General features: G+C 36.7%; 2 protein-coding genes across 2 annotated transcripts; one reads left to right on the top strand and one right to left on the bottom strand.

The window, feature by feature from the left end:
- Positions 1-15,224: 15,224 nt before the first annotated feature.
- Positions 15,225-17,585, bottom strand: LOC128219251 (neuropeptides capa receptor-like). The gene has a single exon (XM_052927063.1). It carries the CDS (start codon positions 17,551-17,553, stop codon positions 16,303-16,305), a length of 1,251 nt encoding a protein of 416 aa, XP_052783023.1. The 5' UTR covers positions 17,554-17,585; the 3' UTR covers positions 15,225-16,302.
- Positions 17,586-18,366: 781 nt separating this feature from the next.
- Positions 18,367-19,265, top strand: LOC128220117 (putative nuclease HARBI1). Its single transcript, XM_052928381.1, has 2 exons — positions 18,367-18,915; positions 19,200-19,265. Exons 1-2 carry the CDS (start codon positions 18,367-18,369, stop codon positions 19,263-19,265), a joined length of 615 nt encoding a protein of 204 aa, XP_052784341.1.
- The last annotated feature ends 7,431 nt before the right edge of the window (positions 19,266-26,696 follow it).

Here is a 26,696-nt window from a genome sequence, read left to right on the forward strand (position 1 = left end):
ATATCGAATGAAGCGTAAGTAGATTTTAGCTTGTCAGAAAATAAGATAAAATGCACATACTTAATTCGTCGTTGTATCATATCGCTGAATGACCACCTTGACCGAGGGTGCATCACATGGGTTTCTGGGACATGATTACGAACAGTCTCAAGTTCACTTCTTGACTAAGACTCAGAAAAACACTTTTATTATTTAACAAGGAACCATCTATGTTATTTTCATTTTACAAACATAAATGTGAATAATTGAAATTACAAAAAGATATAATTCAGTCATTTTCACCAAAAGATTTTCAATATTGTATGACGAATTAGTGAGCTAATAGAACCAAGACAGATTTGTTTTAAGATGCCTTTACTTATGGGACATATGAAACAGGTCTAGAATAATTCAAACACATTAACGAACGCTCTGCGGCCAAATACTCATTGAACACACACAAACTACAATGAATTTTAGACTTGTTATCCGAATTTAAAATTTTATAATTTAGATGGAATGTTTTATAGAGAAAAGTATAAACGTTTTATCCTTCAATACAATCGTGACTGAGCGTATCATAAATCTTTGACATAAACCTACAAAGAGGTCCTTAGAGGGAGAACATCAATCGTTATTTTTCAAAGCTATATTGATCAAAGCTTGCTTTGCTTTCAATGTATGTAGTAACGTTCAAAGTGAAACAATACATGGGCAATCACAAATATAAAATCGAAAGGTGTTAAAAGGCACTTAATGATAGACACACAACATTATGGCCATACAGTTACTCAAAAAAGACACAACTTAATGTCCTGACATTTAATCAACGATATAAACACAACATTATGGCCTGACAGACACTCAACGATATACGCACAACTTTATGGCCTGCCAGAAACTCAACGATAAACGCACAACATTATGGCCTAACAGAAACTCAACGATATACGCACAACTTTATGGCATGACAGAAACTCAACGATATACGCACAACTTTATGGCCTGACAGAAACTCAACGATAAACGCACAACATTATGGCCTGACTGAAACTCAACGATATACGCACAACTTTATGGCCTGACAGAAACTCAACGATATACGCACAACTTTATGGCCTGACAGAAACTCAACGATATACGCACAACTTTATGGCCTGACAGAAACTCAACGATATACGCACAACTTTATGGCCTGACAGAAACTCAACGATATACGCACAACTTTATGGCCTGACAGAAACTCAACGATATACGCACAGCATTATGGCCTGACAGAAACTCAACGATATACGCACAACTTTATGGCCTGACAGACACTCAACGATATACGCACAACTTTATGGCCTGAAACAAACTCAACGATATACGCACAACTTTATGGCCTGACAGAAACTCAACGATATACGCACAACTTTATGGCCTGACAGAAACTCAACGATATACGCACAACTTTATGGCCTGACAGAAACTCAACGATATACGCACAACTTTTTGGCCTGACAGAAACTCAACGATATACGCACAACTTTATGGCCTGACAGAAACTCAACGATATACGCACAACTTTATGGCCTGACAGAAACTCAACGATATACGCACAACTTTATGGCCTGACAGAAACTCAACGATATACGCACAACTTTATGGCCTGACAGAAACTCAACGATATACGCACAACTTTATGGCCTGACAGAAACTCAACGATATACGCACAACTTTATGGCCTGACACAAACTCAACGATATACGCACAACTTTATGGCCTGACACAAACTCAACGATATACGCACAACTCTATGGCCTGACACAAACTCAACGATATACGCACAACTTTATGGCCTGACAGAAACTCAACGATATACGCACAACTTTATGGCCTGACAGAAACTCAACGATATACGCACAACTTTATGGCCTGATCGAAACTCAACGATATACGCACAACTTTATGGCATGACATAAACTCAACGATATACGCACAACTTTTTGGCCTGACATAAACTCAACGATATACGCACAACTTTATGGCCTGACAGAAACTCAACGATATACGCACAACTTTATGGCCTGACAGAAACTCAACGATATACGCACAACTTTATGGCCTGACAGAAACTCAACGATATACGCACAACTTTATGGCCTGACAGAAACTCAACGATATACGCACAACTTTATGGCCTGACACAAACTCAACGATATACGCACAACTTTATGGCCTGACACAAACTCAACGATATACGCACAACTTTATGGCCTGACACAAACTCAACGATATACGCACAACTCTATGGCCTGACACAAACTCAACGATATACGCACAACTTTATGGCCTGACAGAAACTCAACGATATACGCACAACTTTATGGCCTGACAGAAACTCAACGATATACGCACAACTTTATGGCCTGATCGAAACTCAACGATATACGCACAACTTTATGGCATGACATAAACTCAACGATATACGCACAACTTTATGGCATAACAGAAACTCAACGATATACGCACAACTTTATGGCCTGACAGAAACTCAACGATATACGCACAACTTTATGGCCTGCCAGAAACTCAACGATATACGCACAACTTTATGGCCTGCCAGAAACTCAACGATATAGGCAAAACTTTATGGCCTGACAGACACTCAACGATATACGCACAACGTTATGGCCTGACAGAAACTCAACGATATACGCACAACTTTATGGCCTGATCGAAACTCAACGATATACGCACAACTTTATGGCATGACAGAAACTCAACGATATACGCACAACTTTATGGCATAACAGAAACTCAACGATATACGCACAACTTTATGGCCTGACAGAAACTCAACGATATACGCACAACTTTATGGCCTGACAGAAACTCAACGATATACGCACAACTTTATGGCCTGACAGAAACTCAACGATATACGCACAACTTTATGGCCTGACAGAAACTCAACGATATACGCACAACTTTATGGCCTGACAGACACTCAACGATATACGCACAACTTTATGGCCTGACAGACACTCAACGATATACGCACAACTTTATGGCCTGACAGAAACTCAACGATATACGCACAACTTTATGGCCTGACAGACACTCAACGACATACGCACAACTTTATGGCCTGACAGACACTCAACGATTTACGCACAACTTTATGGCCTGACAGAAACTCAACGATATACGCACAACTTTATGGCCTGACAGAAACCCAACGATAAACGCACAACATTATGGCCTGACAGAAACTCAACGATATACGCACAACTTTATGGCCTGACAGAAACTCAACGATATACGCACAACTTTATGGCCTGACAGAAACTCAACGATATACGCACAACTTTATGGCCTGACAGAAACTCAACGATATACGCACAACTTTATGGCCTGACAGAAACTCAACGATATACGCACAACTTTATGGCCTGACTGAAACTCAACGATATAAGCACAACTTTATGGCCTGACAGAAACTCAACGATATACGCACAATCTTATGGCCTGACAGAAACTCAACGATATACGCACAACTTTATGGCCTGACAGAAACTCAACGATATACGCACAACTTTATGGCCTGACAGAAACTCAACGATATACGCACAACTTTATGGCCTGACAGAAACTCAACGATATAGGAACAACTTTATGGCCTGACAGAAACTCAACGATATACGCACAACTTTATGGCCTGACAGAAACTCAACGATATACGCACAACTTTATGGCCTGACAGAAACTCAACGATATACGCACAACATTATGGCATGACAGAAACTCAACGATATACGCACAACTTTATGGCATGACAGAAACTCAACGATATACGCACAACTTTATGGCATGACAGAAACTCAACGATATACGCACAACTTTATGGCCTGACAGAAACTCAACGATATACGCACAAATTTATGGCCTGTCAGAAACTCAACGATATACGCACAACTTTATGGCTTGACAGAAACTCAACGATATACGCACAACTTAATGGCTTGACAGAAACTCAACGATATAAGCACAACATTATGGCTTGACAGAAACTCAACGATATACGCATAACTTTATGGCCTGACAGAAACTCAACGATATACGCACAACTTTATGGCCTGACAGAATCTCAACGATATACGCACAACTTTATGGCCTGACAGAAACTCAACGATATACGCACAACTTTATGGCATGACAGAAACTCAACGATATACGCACAACTTTATGGCTTGACAGAAACTCAACGATATACGCACAACTTTATGGCCTGACAGAAACTCAACGATATACGCACAACTTTATGGCTTGACAGAAACTCAACGATATACGCACAACTTCATGGCCTGAAAGAAACTCAACGATATACGCACAACTTAATGGCCTGACAGAAACTCAACGATATACGCACAACTTTATGGCCTGACAGACACTCAACGATATACGCACAACTTTATGGCCTGACAGACACTCAACGATATACGCACAACTTTATGGCCTGACAGAAACTCAACGATATACGCACAACTTTATGGCCTGACAGAAACTCAACAAATATACGCACAACTTTATGGCCTGACTGAAACTCAACGATATACGCACAACTTTATGGCCTGACTGAAACTCAACGATATACGCACAACTTTATGGCCTGACTGAAACTCAACGATATACGCACAACTTTATGGCCTGACTGAAACTCAACGATATACGCACAACTTTATGGCCTGACTGAAACTCAACGATATACGCACAACTTTATGGCCTGAAGGACACTCAACGATATACGCACAACTTTATGGCCTGACAGAAACTCAACGATATACGCACAACTTTATGGCCTGACAGAAACTCAACGATATACGCACAACTTTATGGCCTGACTGAAACTCAACGATATACGCACAACTTAATGGCCTGACAGACACTCAACGATATACGCACAACTTTATGGCCTGACAGACACTCAACGATATACGCACAACTTTATGGCCTGACAGAAACTCAACGATATACGCACAACTTTATGGCCTGACAGAAACTCAACGATATACGCACAACTTTATGGCCTGACAGAAACTCAACGATATACGCACAACTTTATGGCCTGACAGAAACTCAACGATATACGCACAACTTTATGGCCTGACAGAAACTCAACGATATACGCACAACTTTATGGCCTGACAGACACTCAACGATATACGCACAACTTTATGGCCTGACAGAAACTCAACGATATACGCACAACTTTATGGCCTGACAGACACTCAACGATATACGCACAACTTTATGGCCTGACAGACACTCAACGATATACGCACAACTTTATGTCCTGACAGACACTTTAATAATAGACACACAACTATATGGCCTGACTTAAACTCAAAGATATTTGCACAGCGTTAGAGCCTTACAGTAACTCAACGATATACACACTACGTTTTGGCCTGACTGACACTCAACGATATACACACTACGTTATGGCCTGACTGACACTCAACGATAGACAAACATCTGTATTGCCTGACAAACACTCAATGTCAGACATACAACATTAAAGCCCAACAAACACTCAACGATAGCAACACAGCTTTATGGCCTTACAGACAATCAGCGATATACACAAAGCAACCTATCCTAGTAACCTGTTGGAGATGTTGGAGACTTTGAATATTTGTGCCGGTCTAAGGAGCGTGACATCTTTATTGCAGGAAACATAATAATCTACTAATCACGTTAAGGATAACTTGCGCACGATACTTTAGACCTGTAAGCCGTATTATATAGTTTTAATGGAACGTAATAAGGAGCACAATATAAACATATTATCCTTGTAAATGATCTTGCCTGAGTGTACCATATATCTGACATAAACCTACAAAGGGGTCCCAAGCGGTACAACATAAATCGTTATTCTGTAAAGCTATATTGATCAACGTTTGCTTTAATGTCATTTTAGGTATTAATGTCAAAGGTGAAACAATACATGAACTACCATTGTAATATGTTCGAAAAAGATAATGTATGGCTTTCAAAAGCGCATTAAATATTAATGCAAATAACAAGTAAAGATGTATCACCACAAGCGCATTATACGCAATACGTTATGGCCTGACTAACACCCACTGGCCTGACAGACACTCACCGATAGACACATAGAGGCATTGCCTGACAGACAGTCAACGATAGGCACACAATGTTATGGCCTGACAGATACTCTACGATAGACACACAACGTTATGGCCTGACAGATACTCTACGATAGACACACAACGTTATGACCTGACAGACACTCAACGATAGACACACAACATTATGGCCTGCCAGATACTCTACGATAGACACACAACATTATGGCCTGACAGAAACTGAACGATAGACACACAACGTTATGGCCTGACAGATACTCTACGACAGACAGACACCGTTATGGCCTGACAGATACTCTACAATAGACACACAATGTTATGGCCTGTCAGATACTCTACGATAGACACACAATGTTATGATCTGACAGATACTCTACGATAGACACACAACACTATGGCCTGACAGAAACTGAACGATAGACACACAACGTTATGGCCTGACAGAAACTGAACGATAGAAACAAAACGTTATGGCCTGACAGATACTCTACGATAGACAGACACCGTTATGGCCTGACAGATACTCTACGATAGACACACAATGTTATGGCCTGACAGACAATCACCGATAGACACATAGAGGCATTGCCTGACAGACAGTCAACGATAGGCACACAATGTTATGGCCTGACAGATACTCTACGATAGACACACAACGTTACGGCCTAACAGATACTCTACGATAGACACACAATGTTATGGCCTGACAGATACTCTTCGATAGACACACAACGTTATGGCCTGACATACAACCAACATTATATGGCATGACAGACACTCTACGATAGACACACAACATTTTGGTCTGATGACAGACACTCTTCGATAGACACACAAAATTATGGCCTGACAGAAACTCAACGAAAGACACACAACACTATGGTCTTACAGACACTCAACATTATACATACACCGTTATGGCCATAGCGTTATGGCCTGACAGACAACCAACACTATACACACACCGTTATGGCCTGACAGACAATCAATACTTTGGACATAGCGTTATGGCCTGACAGACAATCAACACTATACACATAGCGTTATGGCCTGACAGATAATCAATACTTTACACATAGCGTTATGGCCTGACAGACAATCAGCGTTATACCTATAGTGTTATGGCCTGACAGACAACCACCACTAAACACACACCGTTATGGCCTGACAGACACTCAACGCAAGATACAACGTTATGGCCTGACAGACAGTCAGCAATATACACACAGCATTTTGACCTAATAGACTCACCGATAGACACATAGAGGCATTGCCTGACAGACAGTCAACGATAGGCACACAATGTTATGGCCTGACAGACACTCAACAATAGACACACAGCGATATGGCCTGACACACACTTAACGATAGATACACAATCTTCACAGAAATCAGAACAGATTAGAATGCAACGTGTTAATTACACGTGTACAGTTTTTGTACATTTACACACAAATATACAAACAAACATTACAACTATACTATGGTGTGAGCGACTTATATTATTGACGTGTAATAATGAACTGAAAATAGTATTATTGGAAATCATCGAAGTTCGTACAGTAATATTATCTGATTTTTGTATACATATACATATTTGAGCACTCTCTTCAATCTTTGACTTATTGACATGACACATACAGTATTTAACATTGTAACATGAGGGTAATACATGGCTTTAACATTCTAAATATTAATGTAAAACACTATTTTACAGATGCGATGCACCAATAATTAAAAATCTGTTTTATATGTTGATCAATAAATTATAGTAAATTGAAGTGGTTCAAATAAAATATTACCTCAAATAAATACTTAAGATGTTTTGTGTATTTAAAAGCTGTTCAAGTTTAAACATACAAGGTTTAACTATATACTAACGTTTGACAGAATATATGGCGTAAATCAAAATATATCATGCTCGTCCCCTATATCATAAACTCTCTAGTCTATCATATCTACTATTCTTAAATTATGAGCACATTACTTAATTTCGTTTAAACACCGTTTTCATTGACATTTCTTTATCATTGTTGTAAATATTCGCCAATAAGTCGTTGTGAAAAAACAAACAAATAAAATGGTGTTCGTTGATTTGTGAATCATCACAGCATACAAAACAAAACATAGCGCTGGCGATGGTTCTTAATACTTTTAAAACAGTTCGATTCATCGTTATCAATATCTATCATAGAATCTTCAATGATCTATTCATCTATATTATCAATATTTAAGTTTAAACCAGAATCTTAAAATGCGTACGAATATGTTTATATATAACGGTGATTCAACCAATTCACCATACACAGCAGTGTTTAAAGTTGATTGTTTAACACCAAGAATAGCTAGCAAAATCTCAAATGTAACCTCTCCAACTAAGTAGATTTGGTAAATCCCCATATTTCACATCCGTATGTAACACTAGATGAAACAAAGGCACTCAAATACAGCAATGCTAACCTTGAATGAAATTCATACCTTTTTTTTTAAATTTGACTGCAATGTGTTCATTGCCTTAAAACTTTACCATATAGAGTCCGGGTATTAAGTTTAAATACCGGTATAATTCATATAATATCTTTATAAATAAAATCTTAAAAAATCCGCATGTTCATTTCCATGTACACAATTCTCACATCATTTTGTAACACCTCTTTTGCGAATAACTGCAATTTTCGTTTTAGCAATGTTTACTTCTAATCCCCAGCTATTTCAGTATTTATATAATCTATCTAGTGATATTTGTAAATCTTTTCGGGTTTCACAAAGTAAAACCATATCATCGGCAAATAAACCATGAATTCATTGAAATCAAAGTTCATGCTAAACTTTTCAGCTTACTTATATTAATCATAGGTAATATCAGGAAACATTTGTTAGGAAAAGTGTAAGTGCAAAAAGGCATCTTAAATTATAGGTATTTATAAACATAACATTTATAGCAATACATTGCAACATTAACAGCTTTGAAATTTAAAAGCAACATGAGTCAGATGAATTAGCCAAGCACCACACCAGCATTCCGCAATTACAAAAAATAAATAGTGCATTGAAAAGAAAATAGCTTAAATAACAAAAGACAAACAACGACGGATTTGACACTAGAACACAAATACATATAAATACAGCATATAAATCACACAATAAAACAATTTTCAGGATTAACAACTTAAATCATTAATAATAATTTCACATACATTCAACTACAAATTTCAAATGACGGTCGAGTTTGACAGGTAAACACAGTGCAGTTAAATGCTTGCAATGAACATTACACGGTATGAAAGCAGGGCTATGGAGGGAGAAAGCATTAATAAAAACAATTAGTTAGGATTGTTACAATGAGAAGCAGCATCGTAAATAACTCGGACTATTAAATTGCAACATGTAGATGAATTGATGGGTTGCACTGATTTCGGACATGCACTGCGGACAAGAAGTAAATCACATTATGGCATTACTCTCTTGAAATTTCTCGTGAAGTTTTAACTTTCAAGTGTGCTTTCATTATCAATCGGTGTTCGGCAAATTCGGTGTCTGTAGAAAACAACAAGTTTATGGCGAAAACGCCTGTCTAGCGCCGTATACACAAATGGATTTATGGTATTGTTAATAAAGTAGAACCTGTTAGCAACATTTACCCAAGCGTATGTTTGAACATCCAACTCGCTGAAATCAGGAAATATATTCCCAACCACCATGCAAAGAGCATTTGTTGACACATGAATGAGAGTCAAAATGAACCATATCAATGTCTTGTAAGGGAAACTTGTTGGCGCCCGGTTTTGGAATCTGCTCTTTATTCTGTCCTTGTGGGACACAAGAGTTCTTCGGAATGTCCCGGATATTGCGTTTCTTCTGGAAACCTTGGTATTATGTTCATCTGTGTTTGTAACAATATCATGACAATCAGTGGCTCCGGGTACAATGCAACTGGCATCTTTGATCCCTTTCTCATGTTCTGTGTTTGTTGCTAATTGTACTTCGCTTTTAGTTTCCATATCCACTGGAATTGCAACATTTATTTTATCATGGTGATCATAGTCCTCTGTTAGGTGTAACTCTACTGGATTTGTTGCTACACTCACAATAGATTTCCCCGCCAGTTTCACATTTTCATAGTTATGAGTTTTTCTCCGTCTATGTGTCGCACGCCTCTGGTGTTTGTATATATCTTTTCCTATGAAAACATATAGGACAATACAAACTACAGCTCCTCCGCCTAGTACTACAGCCGATATCAACTTGCAGATGATTTCGAAAGGATGTCCTTCGTAAGATTTCTTTAAGGTGCAAATGGACACAAAAATAGTCGTGTTTTCAAATTGACGATGCATTGCATTTATTCCACACAGGAATGACCAAGGTGCCGCGATCACGACTGACAAGACGCCTATGGTAATACATAGTCGATGCGATAAACTCGTCGTCATTTGATTTTTCAAGGGCTGACAAATTTTTCGAAACCTCTCCAAGGCGATCACGAGAAGGAAAAGGGCTGCTGCAGAAGCTGACCAGTTTTGGAGGAAACACCTTATTTTACAGAACGCTTCACTCCTGAAATCAAACTCTATCCACAACTTCACCATTTCGGTTGGAATCACAAACACGCAGGATACAATGTCTACAGCTGCCAGCCATAAAACAAATACTCTGTAATTAAAACGTTTATACGTCTTATTTCCAAATATGATTAAGACTATAATGTTTGCGATGGTGCCTATTGCTGTCACAAATCCTAAAGTAATAATCCAAGCTAAAACAGAATCAGCATAAACATTATCAGTTGTTTTATTCTCCATCGTTAACTGTTTTATGAGAAGTATATACTGAAGAGCAACTAATGTAATGAATATTATTTAGATGTCAATCCCTAGATAACTCACATCCGCATGTATATGTATTGTAGACACTTGAAACTGATTTGATAAACTGCAAGATTGTTAATATGTACTTGTAACAAGCAGAACGAGGATCGAATCCTGTTGCCGGTTATTTATTATTTACTATATTATTGTTGGTGTATAGAGATAATTTCATGTTCTAAATGATACTGGTGTTTCGTTCTCGAAACATTAAGAAATAGCTTACTCTTGAAACAGAAGCTAAATTGTATAAAATTGATAAAACATTTCTTTTAACAACTTTATAATTGCTGAATTTAGAAAATAACGTTACATTCAAAATATATTATTTTTTTTTTACTTTCAGAGAGAATATATTTTTATAACTGCCGTAGTCGTAATGCCACCACGACTTAAATTGTGTTAAAATGCCATAAGTGACATGAGATAGACGGGATTATAAATCCCAGTCAAATCTTGATATAGGAACACTCGTAGAAACAGAGTGAGATGTAAGAGATCTAGGTACAATACCCATGCCTTTTGCGAAGATAGCTCTTGATTCTTTAACCAGTTCGGGTGTAAATACTAGATATTACCTTTCTGGGTTTAACCAATACTGAATACACCTTTTCCCAGTTTTAACTCTTAAATGCCGAGCGCTAATCAAGGCAGCTACTGGTACCATATTTTAACGTTTTTCGGTTGGACGCGGCTGGGATTTGAACCGGCGACCTTCCTCCGAACCCGAAGCGAACGCTCAATGAGTTATTTGGGCGGTCAATTTTATCGGCCGTATTCAATATCGTTCCTATGGTGTCGTCCCATAATGAGATGTTTCCGGGTCATTGTTTCCCTTTAAGTAGTTCTTAAAAATAATATTTCTCTCTTAGGTAGCATTTGATGATGTGGACATTGCATTATGGCATTTACTTTAGAGTTAACACATGATTTTTATCACATTTGAAGACATTTATGTTGTTTTGAATAATATTTTACAGAACCTATAACTTGGGTGGATGGATTTAGAGATGACCCCAGAGATGCGGCCATGACTATGTCACATGGACGTTATAGCTATAGACTGTAAAGAAATGATGATAGCAGAAAAAGGAACCTATCTTGATATAGTTTTCTGTGTTAAATCAACAAACAAAGTGTTCATAATTTGTGGGTTAATAATGATATAGCTGATTTTTTTCTGCAAACTCATAATAAAGTGGTGAACTGGAGTAATTTTACATGTAACAGTTTTTCTTGGTATACTGTAATATATTTGGGTCTCAAATGAATGAAACACAATTGAAATAAACATTCACTTATACTGACATCATGGCTGAGAACACGTAGTTGACAAAGCAATTGCATTGTGCTTTCAACAGGGCATTCGTTAATGTTTTTGGCTCTGTGATGTGACACGTTTAATAACTAATAAAAAGTGTTTTGTGCCGTGTCTCACCCTGCTGTCTAAGACTATGGTTTTATGTTTCACTTAAAGTTCTTTTATCATTCATTTTATTAATTCCTGCAATTATTTTCAGTTTTCTGATAACCGGAACAGTCAGACTCTTGAATTACATGCAAAGAATAGTACAACTTAAATCGATAAGGATAATTGGAATGAATTAGATATTTTGGCTCCAAGAAAGGGAACTGCAAAAAACCTTTGTGCCTTCATTATTATATGTTATTGTCCAGATCTCGTAATATACAATCATATTGTAGTTTGAATTTAATGGGACAGATTGCTCATTTATAAAACATCTGAATTGAAATTATTAAACCTCAACTATGCTCTGTCTATATAGGAATAAAATGTTTTGAGCAAAAACTAACACATATAAAGTTATATAACGTTGTAATATCATGTTTTTGCGTCAATACTGATAGAATAGTTAAAACGACATGCCACGTTTTTCATTTGTGCATACATATATAAACAACAAGTTAAGCATGTTGATATATCAGAAAACATATTGCACACAAGGCATAGCATCATTCAAATGTAAAGGTTTTGTTTTCCCGTAACGGAATATTCGGTCGCACTGTAGAATTCATCACTTCAGGCACGCTTCTATGACAAGTTGATGCCAAGCTTCGTCGTGCATGCAGAGATGTGCAAATTCCCTGTCAAGATTTGACGACGTTTTCACTTTACTATATCCAAATATTGGTTGTTGAAATCCACACTGCCATGCTTTCTTAACATATAGATTTAAATCTACACATGCATGTCATCCTTCTGGTTTTCGGCTTGCCTTTCGTGACATCCCAGTATACGAATCTAGTTTTGCCTGTATTAGTCAACCATGTTGATGTCAAATAAACAATTTATCGTTCCATATACTCAGGCTGTTGAATCCCGGGCTCAGACATGACTTCGTGTAAAAAAGTTGTATCATAACATAAAAACGTATGTTCATAGACTTCTGAATGTTACAGGAGTAGCTACATCTACTTATAATTAAAATACATCTTTACTAAATATAATATGTTAAAGGTTTATATAAGTGTGTTGTTTTAAGAATAATAGCCAAACTTTTAACGATGACCATGTTTAGGGTCTTATAGACAACTTCTCAATTTAACTACGACATTCTGCATCAAAACTTGATATATCTGTATTAAGATGTGCTAGGGTTATCGTGTATGAACGGTGAACGGCAAATTAAACGTTCTAAATAACAATCTGAATCATTTGATGATGATGATAATGAAACAAATGTCAGCATTTTCTACGTACAGTTGACGAAGGAAGCTTCGACACCCAGAGCCTTTTTTTCTGACAACATGTGGCTAGGTTGTGTCTTCGTTCTATTGCGGCAGCAATGTATAACCACAGATGATCAGGAAGAGTTTATCATAACCGGATCGTGTAAGATTATTATACGTCTTGTTCTGTCAGCTGCGTCCATGTAATGATTATATATGTATATACATGTAGAGGGTCTAGGCGATTCAAATACTGGACTTGTTACAATATTTTGATATATTGAACATCGTTATGAAGGGATATCAGAGTATCCAAAGGCGACTTGTCAGAACCGAAACTAACACCTCTTATTTTATCATGTACAGTGGATGCCAGAAGCTGAGAAACACAAACATTATACCACAGACCTTGTTCTGACAACATTTTCTAGATTTTTTGAAATAACAAGAAACCATCTTTATTCCAAACATAAATGTTATTTTTTTTTAATAATTACAAAAAGTAATATAATTCAGTTATTTTCACCACTAGTCAATATTGTATGAATACTAAGTGAGGTAATAGAACAAAGACACGAATGTTTCTGTGTTTACGTTCAATTAATAATATGTGCAGGGAAATCTCAACATGTCTAGAATAGTTCATAGCCAAATCCCTTGACAAAAGCATATAGCTAAGGCCTTACACACATTGCTAGAGAGACGCACGGTGTACAGAGAAACCCTGACATACCAACTATACATCAATATATATTTACATGGTTGGAATCCCGAAAGAAATTGCATCCTACGTAGTTTGAGAAATTTGTAAAATTTCTGGGGTAAATTAATTATACTCATAGAAATATGAACATTAGTGGAAAAGACTAGCATATATTTGTTTACCAATCAAATTTATAAGGTCTAAAAAGTTGCCTGATCTAAAAAGTCGACCTTATAAATTTCTAGAAACTCAGAGAGAATATGTCCAGTGCATGGTTATTCATATCGAAAGTCTTCATAATGCCACATAAACTAAGACGATTAATTATATCCATATTTATTATTCGTACGTTGTATACCTCGAGCATTAGCGTCCCGTAATAACTTCGATAATGTTCCCCATAAGGCGTTTTTTTCTCTTTTTTTGCACCAACTTATACATTCTAGTTTTCCTCCCCACCTAACACTTAAATATTGCTTTGTGATCGAAATGATGATTTGTGACTGTAATTTCCTAAACAAATGAATTTTATGAGTGAATATGTTAAAGTTTTATTTTATATTTAACATTTTCTTCTATTGTGACATTCCCTGATGTATGTCCAGGGGTTGGTACAGAATCCCGGTCCTCAAAAAATAAAAATAAACAAAGTAATGCCTACCCTCTTACCCTATATTTTGGAAACAAAGACAACATATGGACCTATGAGTGCAACACCATTATTGAAGGAAATATAATGCATCAACAAATTATAAATAAGTTACTTGGCAGCTTATCAATAACTGGAGCACGATACTTTGAATTGTATTTATCTTTTATATGTTGAGTGGAACGTATTATGAAGAAAGATATAAACGTGTTATCCTTCACAATCGTGCCTGAGTTTACCATATATCTACATCTATATGGCATAAACCTATGAAGGGGTCCTAAGAGGACAACAAAAGTATTTGGTGTTAAATTGATCAATGTTTGCTTTGATTTCATTTTATGTATTTATTTCCGAACTGAAACAGTACGTGGGAAACCATCGATATCAATTTCAAAAGTTAACGTTAGACTACCGAAAGAGTTTTCAATTAATATGCTATTATAATGTTAAGATCACAATATGAGATAGATGTATTGCCATTAGCGGCCGGAAGACTTTAGTTTCTACTGTATTTATAGTTATACACTTGAAACTACTGTGATAGGCCCATTATATCAAACAAAAGAGTTCATTTGTAACATATGACCAAAGGCCCAAAATACATATCAAGATTATATACAAAACAAATGATGTGAAATACAAATTGGTTAATAGTTTTGTTTTCAAATACTTTATTTTGCTGTTGCTGTTTTTTAACAGCAAAACAACATATGTTGTTGCTTTTTTAAAATAATTTCATAAACAGTTCTTGAGTTAAGGTACCCCTTATACTGTTTAAACGGTTTCACTGTCAAGTAAAGTTTCTTTATTCTTGACAGTGATATTGTCACTCATTTCAAACAATAATAATTGTACACAACAAATTAAACATTTGTTTTTAAGATGCTATTGACGCCGGGCAGATGTCTCAATCATTGTACTGAAATGTTACTTCAAGCTGTGAAAGGTGTCATAGAACATATATTAAATATAAATACAGCGTCATATTCCAATTTCGATCAGAAAAAGGTCAACATAAATACTTTCATGATTTTCTACACCTTGACCTACAAAATGCAAATGGTGGTCGAGTTTGACCGGTGAATGCCGTGCAGTTCAACTCTGAAAATTAAAATCACTTGTTATTCAAGAAAAGCTATGACGAAAACATTGACTAAACAATAAAAACAATAAGTAAGTATGGTTACAATACGATGCAGCAGAGAAAATTCGAACTTTTAACTTGAAACAGGAAGACTTGGACTTTCCAGAGAAGTCTTAACTTTCAAGTGTGCTTTCATTATCAATCGGTGTTCGGCAAATTCGGTTTCTGTAGAAAGCAACAAGTCCATGGCGAAAACGTTTGTCTAGTGCAGTATACACGAATGGATTTATGATGTTGTTAATAAGGTAAAAGTTGTTAACAACATTAACCCAAGAGTATGTTTGAATGTCTAACACGCTGAAATCAGGGAATATACTCTCAACCACCAAGCTAAGAGCATTTGTGGACACGTGAATGAGAGTCAGTATAAACCATATTAATGTCTTGTAAGAGAAACTTGTTGGTGACCGGTTTTGGAATCTTCTCTTTATCCTGTCTCTTTGTGACACAAGAGCTTTTCGCAATGTCCCAGACATTGTGTTTCTTCTTCCTGAAACATTGACAGTACGTTTATCAGTGTCTGTAATAGGATCATGACAATCAGTGACACAGGGACCAGTGCATTTGGCATCTATTCTTCCTGTGTTTTCTTCAGTTTTTGTTGCTGGTTGCCCTTCGCTTTTAGTTTCCATATTCACTGGACTCGAAACGCTTATTTCATCGTGATGTTCATCTTCTTTTATCGAGTGTAACTCTATTGGAATTGTTGCTACAATCTCATTAGTTCTCATCTCCAGTTTTACATTTTCATAGTTATGAGTGTTTTTCCGTCTATGTATTGCACGCCTCTGGTGTTTGTATATATCTTTTCCTATGAAAACATATAAAACAATACAAATTATTGCTCCTCCGCCAAGAACTAGAGCCGTTATTAACTTGAAAATGAGTTTTAATGGATGGCCTTCGTAAGACTTCTTGAAGGTACAATTGTACACAAAAACAGTAGTGTTTTCAAATTGACGATGCGTTTCATTTATGCCACACAGAATTGGCCCAGGCGTCGCTATCAAGGCTGACAAGACACCTATAGCAAAACATAGTTGATGCGCCAAACTTGTCGTCATTTGACTTTTCAAGGGTTGACAAATTTTCCGAAACCTCTCCAAGGCGATCACGAGAAGGAAAATGGCGACTGCAGAAGCTAACCAGTTATGGAGGAAACACTTTATTTTACAGAACGCTTCACTCCTGAAATCAAACTCTATCCACAGCTTTACCATTTCCGTTGGAATGACGAACAAGCAGGAAGTAAAGTCTACAGCGGCCAGCCATAAAACAAATACTCTGTAATTATAACGTTTATACGTTTTACTTCCAAATATGATAAAGACCATAATATTTGCGATGGTGCCTATTACTGCCATAAAACCTAGAATAATAATCCAAGCTAATATAGAATCAGCATAAACATTATCAATTGTTTTATTCTCCATCTTAAAATATTTTATGAGGAATATAATTCTGAAGAGAAATTAATTTCATGAATTTCCTTTAGATTTTAATCTTTTAATTATTCATATCCGCATGTACATATATTGTAACCACTTGAACCACAGTACCAGATATAATGTTGGAAACTGAGTCTTGTTCTTATTATTAATGAATAATGATATGGACTCCATAATGAAAATTTGAACTAGGCTAAAAACCCAAATCTGGTCACAATTAATTTGTAGACCAGGAAAAATAACTGTTAACATTAATTATGGCATATTATATCACCATCACATATAAATCTTAACATCCAACACGGCATACAACATGACCAGGTACCATTAATGTTAACTCTCAATGTGGCATATAGCATGACAATGCAACATGATTGCTAAAAACCAACATGGCACAAAACATGACCAGGCAACACCAATGTTAACATCGAACAAAGCATATAAATTGGCCAGTGATCATTTAACACTAGCTTGGCATATAAACGACCAGGCAACATATCGGTTCACACCGAATAAATCATATAACACGACCAGGGGCCGGTTGCTCAAAACCTCAGTTAAATTTAACGGCTCGTTAAAGTTTTAACGGTCCGTTTAATTTTAACTATTATTGGCATGAGGTTGCTCAAAATAAAGTTAGAATTTAACGGCGGGTTTAACGGTTGAACCAGCCGTTAAATGTAACAGAGGAATAGACCTACGTTAAAACATTAACGGAAGGTTTCCAAGATGGCGGCTCTATTTGTAAATCATAGAAAAGTGAAAGAATTTCGGCACACTGCACATGTACAGAATATGCTAGACAATGAGATGTATGCCAGATACAGATATACGAATGGTGGAATAGATTATCTAGAGGATTTGCTGAAGGAATCGCTGGAAAGAACGACAAGAAGAAACAGAGCACTTACTGTTAGACAGATGATTCTGATTACGTTGCGCTTCTTCATCACAGGAGCATTTTTTAACATCATTGGTGATAGTATGGGCTACCACAAGTGCACTGTGTCACGTGTTGTAGCCCAAGTAACAGAAGCAATTTGTGGTCACATACATCAGTTTGTGATGTGGCCTGATGCCAATGCTCGAGCATGGAATATGACAGAATTTTTTAAGAAAGCTGGTTTCCCGAATGTTGTTGGATGTGTAGACGGAACACATATCCGAATCCAGGCGCCATCCGAAGACGAACCAGCCTTCGTGAATAGGAAAGGCTTCCATAGCATCAACAGAACAGAACAGAACAGAACAGAATGCAGGCTGTATGTGACATCAAAGGTATAAAACTTTGAGTTTTCCACTTTTGTTTTCAGTATTTCCATCTTTTCTTTCGAACGCTTAACATAATAATTATATTGTCAATTCGGCCAAAACACGTCCGGTTAAAGGGCGATACTAAAAGGCTGACTGGAGCGCTGACAGTATACATAAAGAGGGAAAATGCTTAATTAATACAATAATTCAAGTCGACGTACTATATTATTTATCATTTTTTTGTTAAATAAATAACTCGTAGACAAAGGTAACATATGGTACCGTACTCAAAAAGATTTTGTATACAGAGTCTATGCATACAGATTGTGAAGAGTTTGGAAGGTGCAGGACGAAGTGAACCATTACCCAAGTGAACCACTGCCATTTGCGGATTCAACTCTGATTATTACTGCACAGTTTAATTGTTTAATCATTTTACAGGAAAATTTACAAGTGTAAATGCAAGCTGGCCTGGGTCGTGCCACGACGCGCACGTCTTCAAAACGTCGGGATTGGCAGCCAAACTGACCATTGAACATGTGGCGTTTTCAGATGGTGTCCTTTTAGGAGACAGTGGGTATGAACATGAAAAGTTTGCTTGAATCCATTAAATTTCCAACTTTATATATCGCAGTAACTTAGAGCTAAGGGAAGTAACCGATACTTAAAGTTTTAACAGTACTTTCATTTAGTTTTTCTTTGCGTTCAAATGGCTTTATGATGGCGGACGGCCAGGGGGGGACATCGATCTAAAAATATTAGATTACCCTGGATATCGGTCGTCCAGGTGCTGGAAAAGTGCAAATTATTCCAGCGAAATGGTTAGGGTCATTCAAGCCCAGATTCTTATAAAACTAGGCTTGATCGACCCCAGCTGTGCTCACATATTGAAATGAACGTCAAGATCAGTCGATGTAACAACTGTTTGAAGAATGGAAATGTTTACCGTCCAACTCCGAAAATACGTGAGAAAAAAAAATTGTTTCTTTAATTTCCAAGTACTCATTATTTTTGATAGCTAATGTCATCCAAAACCAATGTGTAATGTCTCATTGTTTTCAATTTATTTTTAAAAACCGGTTTAATAATGCACCAGTCAATTGTAACCAAGCCCCCCCCCCCCCCCCTGGGGGGGCTGTGGTTAAAATTGACTGGTGCATAAGTCATTGACAAATTTGTCCAAATGACAAAACATGTGTATCATACAGGATAAGACATGGTTGAAAAATGCCTCTGGTAATTATTATGTGCACTGGGGCAATTATCAACCAAAAGCCATGGTCAACCATGTATTATCTTTATAATTTACATAATAATGTAATAATTATAAATATATAATATTTTTATAATATTTATTTGTCATCTTAATTAAACCTCACCATGAAGTGTTCCCTTACTTCATAAACCTTGGAATATTTTTATGCCCCCACAAAGTGGCGGCATATAGGGTTGCCCTTGTCCGTACGTACGTCTGTCTGTCTGTCTGTCTGTCTGTACGTACGTACGTCCCGAAGATTGTTTCCGATCTAATTCTTGAAAACTGTTTGTCCAATCCTCACCAAACTTTAAACACATGTTTGTGACCATAATATCTTGATCAAGTTCGATAGTCATGGAAATCGCTTTAGTCATTTAGGAGTTACGGCCCTTTTTTGCCAAAAATACTTCAAAAATATATGTTTCCAATCTAATTCTTGAAAAGTATGTGTCCAATCCTCACCAAACTTTACATACATGATTGTGACCATAATATCTTGATCAAGTTCGATAGCCATGGAAATCGCTTTTGTCATTTAGGAGTTACGGCCCTTTATTTGCAAAAAAAGACTTGAGATTATCCTGAATAATCATTATGGCTTATTTTCTGTGACAAAAAATCGAAGTGGGGGCATCCGTGTCCTATGGACACATTTCTAGTTTTTTAATAATTTTTAGAATTATTCAATATGCCAGAAATAATACCTGTTTTATGACTGAAGCATAAGAAATGAAATACACATGAAAACAAAGGTCCTTATTGATATATTATTATTATGTCTTATTATATGCAGGTACGCCCTGAAACCATTCCTCATGACCCCTTTTATTAGGGTTGACGGTGAAGCAAAGGAAAGATATCAACAGGCACACACTCGGACAAGGGCCTGCATCAGTACCCCACCCACTCTCTCTCCGCTGGAGCCTTTCACTGTTATGACACAAATTAAAGTATCAATAAAGAGTTTGAATAAACAAATTTAGTGTTCCTGGCCAAATTTTAAGCTTTACTCTGAATCAAAAATAACCTTTTCATTTAAACATGTATATTAAGTTGTTTCATGAATAAAAAATGCATTTAATTCAGTACATCTGTCATGCTGAATATATTTCAAAATATTAACAATAACACTTCTTAAATATAATATCAGACTACCTTGTTATCTCAGCCTTGGCATTTTTTCGCATGTTCTGCCATTTAACACTGATTTCATTGCCAGTCCGAACAGCACACCCCAGGGCAGAACATTTGACACCTATTTCTTCCCATTTTCTTTTTCTCATTAGAAATTTTATCAGTAAATTTGTTAGTCAGCATTTCCCTTGTATCGAAGTCTCCCATACATTCCTCTATAATCAAAGTTTCACTAGCTGTGAAATTAGGTTTTTTTCTCCTTTTTTGTTTTTCAGTATCATAAGCAGAAGACTTTATGATGTCGGCCATCTTGGATGCTGAATGATGGTGACAGATGAATTATGGGACAGGAAGTTGGATTTAATTGACTGTTAAGCATTTAACGCTAGCGTTACTAAACGGCAGCGTTAAATAGCTATGAGCAACAATAATTAAACTGACCGTTAAGTAACAGTCAGTTATGGATTTAACGGATGGTTAAGGTAATGTACTGTTAAATTTAATTGAGGTTTTGAGCAACTGGCCCCAGGCAACATAACTGTTAAAGTCCAACATGGCATATAACATGACCAGGCAACATCAATGCTTACAGTCAATATGGCATATAACAGGACCGAGCAACTTCAATGCTTATGCCAATATGGCATATACCACGACCAGGCACCATCAATGCTTATGTCAATATGGCCTATAACATGACCAGGCAACACCAATGCTTACAGTCAATATGGCATATAACAGGACCGAGCAACTTCAATGCTTATGCCAATATGGCATATAACACGACCAGGCAACATCAATGCTTATGTCAATATGGCCTATAACATGACCAGGCAACACCAATGCTTACAGTCAATATGGCCTATAACATGACCAGGCAACATCAATGCTTACAGTCAATATGGCATATAACAGGACCGAGCTACTTCAATGCTTATGCCAATATGGTATATACCACGACCAGGCACCATCAATGCGTATATCAATATGGCATATAACATGACCAGGCAACATCAATGCATACAGTCAATATGGCATATAACACGACCAGGCAACATCAATGCTTATGTCAATATGGCCTATAACATGACCAGGCAACACCAATGCTTACAGTCAATATGGCCTATAACATGACCAGGCAACATCAATGCTTACAGTCAATATGGCATATAACAGGACCGAGCTACTTCAATGCTTATGCCAATATGGTATATACCACGACCAGGCACCATCAATGCGTATATTAATATGGCATATAACAAGACCAGGCAACATCAATGCTTACAGTCAATATGGCATATAACATGACCAGGCAACATCAATGCTTATGTCAATATGGCCTGTAACATGACCAGGCAACACCAATGCTTGCACTCAATATGGCCTATAACACGACCAGGCAACATGAATACTTACAGTCAATATGGCATATAACATGACAAGGCAACATAAATTTTTACGCTCAATGTGGCATATAACATGACAAGACAACATGAAGGCTAACACTCAATATGGCATATGAAATGACCGAGCAACATGAATGCATAAATTCAGTATGGCTTTAAAAAACACATTCCACATTAGATGACTGCACACTATGATGTATCAACAAAATTGTCGATTGCGGATATTTGATCTTGAAATGGCATTTATGAAAAGGTTTTTGAATCTCAGCAAGAAATTGAACTGGTTGCCTAAATGTTGGATGATAAAAATATACTGATATGGGTATTTTGATTTCATCACCAACCCCCATTAAATGTTCATCGACAATAACATGTTTTTAATATTATATGTTTATACCAATAACACTGTTAAGTATTACCTACTAAAATGTATGATAATACCTTTTATCATACTAAAATGTATGATATTACCTGCAAAAATATTGCATATTACCTAGTATCTGCTAGTATACATATTGCCTGCCAGACATTAAATAATTCATGCCAGAATGTTCCTATTGCCTTCCAGATTGTTTAACATTATCAGCCAGAAAAAATACACATTGCCTGCCAGAATGTTAAACATAGCATTCCAGAATGTTCCATATTGCCTGCCAGAATGTTATATTTGTATCTGCCAGAATGTTCGGACTACTGGCAAGAATGTTACATATTACCTGCCATAATGTTAAATATAACCAGCCATAATGTTAAATATGGTCTCATAGTATGGTAAAAATACCCTGCCAGAATGTTACATTTGCCCTACCAGAATATTACATATAACCTGACAGAATGTTACATATGTCCTGCCAGAATATAGCATATAATGAATGTTAAAGATTATCTACTAGAATGTCACATACTACCTGCCTGATGCAACCTATGTGTATTGGCAGAAAAATTCGACAAAGAGTTGGTTTACATTTGGGGATCATGGCCTGGCTCATGTGACCCAAACACCAGTCTGATAAGCCCCCCCCCCCCCCGAACCCCTCCCCCACAACATATTTGGATACACTACCATCTCCGGAACAAACAAGGTAGGTCGGTAGGCATATCTTCTTTCCATTTGTTTCAGAACCAGGATTTCGTACCAAACCGAGCTATATCAGAGTATATAATTAGTGTAGAAAATGTTAATATGTTAACTCAAAATAATGCACTTTTAGTAGGCAATTACAAAAACTCCAAAATACGGCAAAAAATAAAAGAGTAAAGGCCGGAGGAAAACTAAGGTCGGTCGATTTAGTGCAAACAAACAATTACGCCTGTATTTAAACCCATAGCGTTTACTTTTAGTAAGTCAACGCAATGTCAAAAAAAACCTATGCATCTAGGCGAATTGTCCCAAATTATATGGATAAAGTGAAAATGAGCGAACTAAAGTTGAATCATGACTTGCGTAGAAGTTTATAAATTTGAACTTCCTAAACAATATTCACATACAGTATAAATGTATGCTTTACAGGAACAATCAATGCATAAAAATGCTAAAACATTGGATATTGTAATAAGTAATACAATTATAAACCGTGTAATATAATACGTTTCTACATCTTTTAACACGAGTTGACAACTGTGAAAGTATTATTATTATTATTATTATCATTTATCAATATCCCACAGCCCTGGATCGTATTAATATTGACTTAGAGGAAGTCAAATAATAAGTGCCCGAATGGTAAATATTCATTGCCAGCGTTTTAAATACCTCTCTACTGTCAAATATTACCTGCCAGCGTTCTGAATAGTAACTATCTAATGTCCATTGAATGCCAGAATGCTGACTTCTTCAACAGGTGACTGAAAGGATCTTCCGGAGTTCCACGAGATCCATCAATGTATCCGAGTTCCTCACCGCCTTACTTAAACCGCCCATGAGCTGTTGGAACTCATTGTATATATCTATTGTCAGTCTGAAGTATTTCATGTTTTTTGTACCTTTTCATATAGGATACCATGCAATGCAACTCATGTACGATTGTTTATGGAATGGTAACCGTAGTAAATAGAAAATGGTATACTATTTAGCATATATATTAGCATATATTGTACACTTTGCTGTTATTTTCTATTAACTTCAAACCACTATTGAATGGTATTGAACTCTAAACAAAGCGGTTGCGCGTTTGACTCAAGAATGTCTTATTAAAGAAGACTCAGTGCGAGTATACTCCAATACACGAACATCATTCAGCATGTGTTAAAGTTTTGTTGTAGAGAATCAAGCATTAATAAATCTGTTTACTCAATCAACGCATACACGGACATAAACTCATCCGCATACTCACTGGTCCCTCCAAAATCTCCGAAAAGTAACACATTTTCATTCTGAAGAACAACGTCACAGTTAAGTTGAATCAGTTCCTTTCTATCCTTATGCATATACTCGGAAAGTTAACGCTGGAGTATTTTAGTAAAAGGTCAGTATATAAGCTGTTTTATAACTAGATAAAGTACGACAGTGATAGACGAGCATGTGGAAACAAAATATTGGAAAATCGTCAACCAATTAATACAAACAGGATATAAAATTACCCGTATCATTTTCTTCGAACTAACTTGCAATCAAAAGGCAAAATATCAACCTCGCTGTATACTTTTAGCCATTCACCTTTGCAGGAACGCCAAGCGGGAAAAACTGGGACATTATCATCATCATCATCATCATCATAAACATCATCATTATCATCGTCACATCAGCAGCATTATCAGCAGCATTATCAGCATCATTATAACCAAAGAAAATCCTTGTTCTGACATCAGGTTCTATCGGCTACATCCACGTTGTTATTTCGAGTGATTGTGGCATGCGAATATGTGGAAACATACATGCACTGTTAGAGGTTATAATAACCGGAGGCTACGGGATCCTTTAAAAATATCATACGTCTTGTTCTGCCAGTAGAATATAAAGGGTGCACCCATGTAATGGATGTTGTCTGTTATATACATGTTGAGGGGCCTCGGCGATTCAAATACTGGAATTCGTTCAATTATCAGACTTGTTGCAATATTTTGATATTTCAATATTATTATGTAGGGGATATCAGAGCTCAAAATAAAACTTATTTAATAAAAATATTATTACATTCCGTTTATCTCTCCCTTTTTTATATATACAGAATTTGATAAATTTACAATGCCGCACAGCGCCGTCATGTATGGCAAAAGTCCGCAATATCGTACAAACCGTAAGTACATTTTAGTTCGTCAGAAAATATGAAAAACTGCACATACTGGATAAGTTGTTGTGTCATACCAATAAATGACCGCTTGCATTTTGAAGTGTACATCACCTGGTTTCTGTGACCATGATTACAAACAGTCTCAAGTCGGAACCTTCGTCCTCTTTTTGTGTTTACTTTAAATTGACGATACGTGCCATCAGGTCTAGAACAATCCATAGCCAAACTCATTAACGATTGCCCTGTTGTTAATCACAAGGCTAAGGACTGATATACATTGAACAAACACAAAGTACAATGAAACCCTGACATACCACACACGCATCAAAATTAATATCTTTACATATTGGGATTACCGCCATGTAACGGCCACCGAAACAGGAATTCACTGTGGGGGGGGGGGGAGTTTATCGGTACCCAACCTCACTTTTTGCATAAGAGTAAAACATAGAAACCGAAGATGTGTATCAAATATCTTTTGAAGAATATTGAATGCTACTTTTAGTTATAATTGTACAAGTTAAGGTCTCAGTTGTTTTATTCGTAGAGTGAATTATACTCCTGGAAAGAGAAAAAGATCTACAAGTTAAGGTCATTTAGGTGGCATGATCTAAAAGGTCATCCTTGTTTATAGGCTTTCTAGAAACTTTTGGAAAATATGCCAACTGCATGGTTAATGATAGCAGAAATCTTCATCATGCCTCCCGCCACATTAACTGACAGGTATTCGAGCCAGCCACATTATAGTTTTAATAATATCGATATATACTATCGAGC

The sequence above is a fragment of the Mya arenaria genome, chromosome 15 (genome assembly GCF_026914265.1).
Source record: "Mya arenaria isolate MELC-2E11 chromosome 15, ASM2691426v1".
NCBI classification, from domain to species: domain Eukaryota; kingdom Metazoa; phylum Mollusca; class Bivalvia; order Myida; family Myidae; genus Mya; species Mya arenaria.

Excerpts from the sequence above, each read along its gene's own strand:
- LOC128219251 (XM_052927063.1), bottom strand. The coding sequence starts at position 17,553 with ATGGCAGTAATAGGCACCATCGCAAATATTATGGTCTTTATCATATTT.
- LOC128220117 (XM_052928381.1), top strand. The coding sequence starts at position 18,367 with ATGGCGGCTCTATTTGTAAATCATAGAAAAGTGAAAGAATTTCGGCAC. Across the intron at positions 18,916-19,199 it reads GGCTGTATGTGACATCAAAG|AGTCTATGCATACAGATTGT; the intron begins GTATAAAACTTT and ends TTTTGTATACAG.